This window comes from Pteropus vampyrus, unplaced genomic scaffold, assembly GCF_000151845.1.
Source record: "Pteropus vampyrus isolate Shadow unplaced genomic scaffold, Pvam_2.0 Scaffold417, whole genome shotgun sequence".
Classification (NCBI taxonomy): Eukaryota; Metazoa; Chordata; class Mammalia; order Chiroptera; family Pteropodidae; genus Pteropus; species Pteropus vampyrus.
Genome location: NW_011889198.1, coordinates 600,445 through 607,799, shown reverse-complemented (window position 1 = coordinate 607,799; position 7,355 = coordinate 600,445). Strand labels below are relative to the sequence as shown.

Genomic DNA, 7,355 nt, shown 5'->3' with positions numbered 1-7,355 from the left:
GACTGAGTGGAATGATGCTGACTTGATTTTTATGTTTAAAAAATGCTAGCTTAGAGTCTTCCTCTACCCAGGCAGCACCTCCCAGTCCCTGCTGCCTCTGTCCCTCCACAGAAGGTTCCAGATTTAAGATTAGAGCACAAAAACCAGTATGGAATTTAAAACTTTAAAACATTTTTTACCAGATTAATGGCTCTATATCACAACAGACAATGGGGGTGGGAGGGGTGGGCAGGGACCAATTACTATGTTTACAGAGTTCCCATTAATCCTGCTTTTAGCCCCATAGTTCTCTCTTGTCTTCCAATACCTGGTGTTTCGAAGTCCCAACTCTCCCCAAGATCTGTGGGACAGATCAGTTCCCTCCTCTGTATGTCCGTCTAGAGTTTAGTAGAGGCAATCCGTAGGCGTTAGGGAGAGGTGGTGTGATGACTCGAACTTGGGAAAGCCCTGTCACCTCTCTGGGCCTCTTGCCCTCACCTGACCTTGGCTTCAGTGGTAGAGCCTCTGTGTCCTCGCATTCACTCCTGAGCCAAGCAGCCAGGACTTCTGTTCAGAGAAAGGATGAGCCACGAGGCTCCTTAAGGAAGAAAGTCCCTGGGGACACAGGAGAACATAGCAGGCCCCCAGGAGGGAGCTGTCCTGGCGGCTGGAGTCATAAATAGCCATTGTGTACTGTTTAGGGCTGTGAACACAGCGTGCTTCATCGTGATGGATGGCGGGCCTCGGCCCAGCAGAAGCCGATTCCGGATGGGACCTCTGGGAAAGCCATGGAGGGGACTGTGCGATCACTCTTCTCTTTAGGGAGTATCTTCTGCCTGATGGGATAAAGACACACCCTCCCTGGGGGTCAGGTTGACTGCAGGCCCAGAGTGTGTATGGCACCAGGGGCTTCTGGGATTAGATACGACAAAGGAGACAAATCCAGAGGTTAACAGCTTGTGCCTGTGTCAGCTGGAGCTGACACAAGAGGACACAAGAGGTTGTCCATCAGTGTGCAGGAAGTTTCCAGCAAATGCTCTCGGGATCCAGCCCGCAGGGGAAGGAAGCAGGAATGGGCAGAGGGAGCAGCGTGGCTGTGGGGCAGTCACGGGAGGCTCTGAGGCGGATGGCTGTTCATAGTTGTTCTAAGCTGGGGTGGAGGGGCCAAGCCCCAGTATCCCTGCGTGGACCAGCGCTGGATGCAGGCCCCCCCAGAATGGGACGCGACCTTGGATGAGGTGGCGCTTAAGCCAAGGACAATTCCTTGAGAGGGCTGGCAGCTGAGATCAGTCAGCCTACCCACGACCTTCCCAGGAGCTGTGGACCAGGCCCTTCAGTCCCGAAGGGGATCTGGGCAGCAGGGCACAGTGTCCAGAGAGTTTGTACCCTGCGACTCTGCCAATCACTGTGCCCTTGGCATTCGCTCTGCAGACTGTTTTGGGCCTGGGATGGAGGGAAGGCGGTGGAGGCCGCGAGCCAGGCGTCCACATGCGAGACTCCCCTTGCAGAACCGCGACGGCTGCCGTGCTTCGTTCCCACAAGCTGTCCCCGCGGCCCTTCCGGTAGGAGAACGGAGCAGCGGGATACGTTGTGATGGACCTAACTTAGAATCTGGACAGACGCTCCTCCAGATGTTCCGGAGGACTCCGGTCATCTGTCATAAGAGCCACCTGCAGGAGACTCCCTGAGGTTGAGAGTGGCAGCAGGGAACGGGACGATTGTTCATTTCTCTCTGTACCAGCCTCTGCGACCCAGGATCCATCCAACAGGAAATCCACCCTGGTTTACTGCCCAGGTGGGGCCGCAGCAACAGCCGGGATTCGCTGAGACCTGCCCGGGTTTACCTGGACGTCTTCGCACAGTGCCTGACACCTGCGAGCACTCCGTGGAAGGCACGGATGCAGGCGGCTTGGCCTGTCTCGTCCGTGGGGATGACGACAGGGCCTACACCTCGATCCGCTGTCTTTTATTTCCTCTAAATTCTTTTGTGGTAATTTATATTTTCCTAAAATTGCCCACTTCATCTGTTTTTTAACTCTCAGTTCCCAGACAGCAGCCCTTGTCTGCCTCGTCTGCTGGTGTGTCCCCAGCACCAGCACAAACTGGAGCAGGCTTCCAATAAATATTTGTCGCACGTGTGACTGAGTGTGGGAGGACAGATGATGTTAGAGAAAAGAAGAATTAATTTCTCCCCGAGCTGTGACTCATTTTTTTTCCGGCCACCCTTGGCCTCTTCTCATTCAAAACATCGACACAAAAAGTGCAGTTCCAGCGCCGCGAGGGCTGTTGCCAAAATGATATTTTAAAATGCCATCACCGGGAGGCGGCGGGGGAGTCTGCGGCCGGGGGCGATGTCCCAGCTGTGCCGTTCCCGTGGGCCCCTTGTCTGAGCATCTGAGCCCCACTCTGAGCTTCCTCCACGCCCCGCTCCTGGAGTATTTCCCAAGAGTGGGTGCGAACCCCCTGGGAGCCAGGCGCTGTGCTGGTCCCCGCAGGTTTGTTTTCCCCCCCGCCCAAACTGTCACACTCCATGTTTGAGGGTCCGCGGAGGCCTCGGGGTGACCGAACTGCTGGCCAGCTCGGGGGCGGCCCCGGGGACCACCCGAGGGGCGGGGCCGTGGCCTGCTCACCGCGCATTGCATCGCGCTGGCTCCTCCCTCCGAGGTTCCAGGCAGTTGGACCCGCTCGGGCTTGGGCTTGAGCTGTGGGAGGCCCCGCTGCGGCCTGCCCTGCCGGGGCCATGGAGAAGCCGGCCAAGAAAATCAGGAAAGGTACCGGGGAGCGGGAGAGGGCGAGGCCCTGGGACCAAGCCTTCCCCACGTCCCCTCTGTGGAATGGGGACGTCGCTTGTTCACCGGGCCGGCTTTCGGGGTGCAGCCCTGAGTGCTGACAAACGTAGGCCCACGTTGAACCTCCACTACAGTCAGGTCACGGAACTGTTCCCCCACATGCACATGCCAATGACCCTGCGCTGTCGCTTGGCTGCCAACCCCTTCCCCCACCCCGGCCCCCACCACTCCCCGATCTGTCGTCTCTAGTTTGTCCCTTTCCGTGGAGCGTGTCATAACAATGGAATGACCTAGTGTGGAGTCTGGTGAGTCCGGCACCTTTCACTTAACCCTGCTGTCTTTGAGACACGGATCATGTCATAAGCACATTCAATTTGCAAGCGAAGCTGGTGCTCAGACCCAGCCTAAGGTGTCACTTCTCTGTGTGCTGGGGAGCCAAGGCCCAGGGAGGGACGACCTGCTCTCAGTGGCTCCTATAATCCTGAGAAGCCTCCGCGGACAGCGCCTAGGGCACACCAGGTCACCTTCTTGTGCAGACAGAGCACCTGTGGTTTGGGACAGTGAGGTCGGAGGCTTAACTGGCCAGCCCCCCACAGCAGAATGGGGGAGCAGGGAAGCCCCTAGCTCTGCTTGGGGAGGTCTCCTGAGCCCCCCAATCACCAGTCCCATGGATGTGGCAAAGGCTTGGCAAGTAGCAGTTTGTCACTTGTTCTTAAGGAATAATGTGCGTGAAATGCTGGAAAACAGAATACAACACATCTTCCCCAGAAGTTTTCTGTGTCCTGAAAATGAGTGTCCCCAGCAGCCTCCTCTCTGGGAGATGACCTGTTATAAATCACTCCCTGGGTCTTTGAAACTTTTCTCGCCAGGCTTAGTTCTCTAGGAAACGTCTGAACCCCTCCCACTCCCTTTTGTCCCGGGTTCTCCTCCAGATGCTCTTTTCCTGCTGGGCAAGGCCACTGTCATTGCCAGGACAAACTTGGGAGACTGCAGTAACCTTTTCGTTTCCCATTTCCGCTCTGGACCCCACAATCCATGCTCCACTCAGCAGCTGGGGAGGTTTTTTTCGATGCAGATCAATCATGTCCTGTGGAAATCCCGGTGGCTTTGGCAGTGAGCTAAGCCAGAGGCAGCAGGAGTGTCTGCCTTGGCCCTTCCGGCCGCCCCTACTGGTCCCCTTCCAGCTCCTTCGCGTCTCCGGACTGTGCTCCCTTCTGCCACCTTTGCCTAAATACTTCCTATTGGCCCTTTCAACCTCAGTTCAAATTTCACCTCCTCTGTGAAGCCTGACCGCCTCCTGCACTTGTCCTCCTGGCTCCAGCTGTTATTCGGCATGTATATACGAGCCTGATTGCTATGTCTCCTCCACGAGGTGGGAAGATCTTGGGGGCAAGAAATACTTCCCGAATCAGTAAATACTTGTTGAGTGAATGGATAATAGTAACCAATATTAATCAGACAGTCACAGTGTGCTAACCACGCAAACGCCTCTAACTGTCCCATTTAATTTCCATAACGCCCCTCCCAGTGGGACACCTTTGCTGTCCTCGCTTTACTGCTGAGGAAACTGAGGAATAAGAGGTTGACTGCCCTCGGGGTCTGGCTGTAGGACCCCAGTGCCCACTGTCACGCCGCCATCTGGACGAAGGACTAAGTCACGGCTCCCTCTCTTTACTAAAGGACCGCCAGTCAGCTTCCAGGGCAGGTCATCTGTACACAGCTTGAGCAAGACTCTGGAGACCAAACTCACCGTGGGCAGCATGGGACTGGGCCTGATCGTCATCCAGCACGGGCCCTACCTCCAGATCACCCACCTCATCAAGAAGGGGTCTGCCGCCAAGGACGGGAAACTCCACCCAGGTGACGGGGGTCCCCCCACCGCCCCCCAAGTGCCTTGAGGGAGACTCAGGTAATCAGGGTTCGGTGTGACCGTGATGCCGATGGAGACACTGTTGGAGGGCTAAAGGCCACGTAGCCACCGTCCTGTACGTGATCCTCACTGTTGTGAATTCTGACAACCCTCTGGGTAGGCACTGTTATCACCCCCTTTTGTCGGTGAGGAGACTGAGGCTCAGTGAGAGGGAGGGAGTTCCCTGTCCAGTTTCGGCCCTGGGGGATGTGAACGCAGGCAGAGTCACCCCAGAACTCCCGGCCCTATGAGGGACAAGACCTCTTGTCTCTGTCATCCTTAGCGTTTATGGTCTTGCGGGGAAGGATTTCAGAGAGTTACTGACCTGCCCAGGAGTTGAGCGGCCTTGCACCCTCAGAGTTAGACCCGCAGCTGCCACCCCGCTTATCGTCCTCGGGCGGGTGAATTTCCCGCCCAGGTCAAAGGTGTTTCCTCCGTGCCCGCTTAGCACTGGGCGCTGGTGTGGTAGGGGGATCACCCCGTGTGAGCAGGCCCGAAAGCAGGCCCGGGCTCTGCCACTCTGGTTCTGCGACCTGTGACCAAGTCCTTTAACTTCCCAGGCCTCAGTCACCTCGTCTCTAAGTTGGATTAGTACCCCCTTGGTCAGAGGTTGCTGGGATTTGGTGAGTTTCATGAAAGTGCTTTGAAAACTACAGTGCTGTCAAAATACTGGCCATCACTCCCCTCGGCTGTTCTTGCTTGGAGATCCTCTCGATGCGTGTCTTTTTTTTCTTAATAAAAATGATCATGGCACAGGAGCCCCAGCGGATTAAACGACTGGTTTGCAACTCCAGGTACTTGTCAGAATCACCTGGGGAGCTTGCGACACCAGGATGCCCGAGCCACATCTCCCCCAGAGGTTCTGATTCAACTGGTTTGAGGTTGGGGAAAGCGCAGTCCACGGGTTGGAAGCTCCTCGGGTGACTCTAATGGCAGCAAGGCTTAGCAGCAGTGGATTAAAGAAGGAAGTAGATGTAGGACACTGTCCCGACACAGTTCACCTCACCTGCAAATCCAGCGTCACTCCTCGGTGCTGGGGACCACAGAGCTGCGGACCTTCCAGACCAAAGCACCCCACGCGTAATGAGTATTTGTCCTAGGTATTGTGCAAGGTGTTTCCACATCTATCATCTAATTTACCTTTGCGACACCCCTGGAAAGTAGACGATGACAGGAAGGGGCTTAGACAGATGAAGTAACTTGTTCACCACACAAAGCCAAGCAGTCGGAGCTGGAGCTTGAACCACATCTGCCTAGAAAGCCCACACCTTGGGCACTAAGGAAGGCCAGCGCCCCAAATCTCTTCCTGACGAGTCAGCCGCTTCTCTCCAGAGTCTCGGCTTCAGAGACCGAATTTGGTTCTTTGGCAGTGCTTGAGATTTGGAGGTGACAGTTCTAGAAACCTATTTCTTTGACCCCATTCCTTCCTGGCCTCATTATCATCCATGTGCTTTAAACTCTCTTTTGGGTTTCATCTTGATTTTATAATAGGGTTTCGTCTTGATTTTCTAATTTAGTTCAGGGTTGGTTTCTTTTGGCTAAACTTGAAAGTCCTTTAGCCAGTATGGCTTTAACAAACTCTGGAATCCAGAAGAAATTAAAAAAGCTTTGATGGTAAATACTAGTCACGTACTGGCTGCCACCCCGAGTGACTGTCTCCTGAATGCCAGCCAGCGCGGGCATCCTGCAAGGCACCAGGCTACTATGGTGAGCTCAGCACACGTGGTCTCTAACCACATGGAGCTTTTGGCACTTATGGCCTACTTGGGAGAGACGGAGAAACATAAATAAGTAAATCTATTTTTCGACAGTGGCTTGGCTGCTGCAAAATCGATTTAATATAGGTAACTGAAACAAAGTTTATATGATGTGGTTCCTGCAGCCTATGAAAACAGGAGCAGGCCTGTGTGATGAGGTGAGGGGGGTGTTCATGAACACCGGACTGGCGTTTCTTTAGGAAGGGGGTGTTCATGTCCCTTGCCACAGCGATCACATGCACACAGTAACACGTTTGGTTTACGGCCAGGACGGGCAGGGAACCAGCCTGTTTATTTTCTGCCCTCTTGATAAGTCATCCTTCAACAACATAATTAAGCAGAATGTCGAGCCGCAGCGTTCGGCTGTAAACAAACGCTCCTTTTCACATCAGACAAGTAGCCCGCCGCGTGAGTGTTCTGCGGCGTCATTAACCTCCACTGGGCCGCAGCCATGCAGGCAGCCGGGACAAAGCAGCCTTGTTTCATTCTCTGGTTCGTGGCGGGGACTGGCTTGGTTTTGCCCTCAGTTACTTTTCAAGACCCAAAGAGAAGGTTTTCTCCACCTTTCTGAGTGTTCATTCTCTTCACTATGGGGAACTTCCATTTCTGATAGGATGGAGCACTACGGGAATGTGTCGCTGGCGGTCCTTTGGGATTGGTGTACTCCCCAGTCACAGCGCATGGGTACAGGACTGGGGAGGTGCTTGACCTTGACCCTTGTCCTCTGAGGTTAGGCTTTAGCCGTCTTGGGATGAGGGTGGTTGAGGGGTCGCTAGCTTCCCACGCACAGCTGGGAACCCATCCTTTGGGACCGCGTTGGAGTGCCTTCATCTAGGGTTATCAGGTCTCCGTGACCGTTGGGCAGGATGTCAGCGCTGGTGAGATCCGAAGACCGAGATTTTACCCATTGCGCGTCTGTCC

At 54.8% G+C, this 7,355-nt stretch overlaps 1 protein-coding gene across 6 annotated transcripts in view; it reads left to right on the top strand.

The window, feature by feature from the left end:
* PDZD9 (PDZ domain containing 9) overlaps positions 1–7,355 on the top strand; it is a 26,306-nt gene that overhangs the window by 1,290 nt on the left and 17,661 nt on the right. For 2 of the 6 annotated variants that reach the window (XM_023523807.1, XM_023523809.1), the window contains exon 2: positions 4,449–4,634. In XM_023523807.1, coding sequence (XP_023379575.1) covers positions 4,529–4,634 — 106 coding nt within the window. In that variant the 5' untranslated portion in view covers positions 4,449–4,528. Of the gene's footprint in view, positions 1–6; positions 4,635–7,355 lie in introns of those variants that run through there. The other 4 variants (XM_023523810.1, XM_023523806.1, XM_023523805.1 and 1 more) reach the window with 4 other exon arrangements.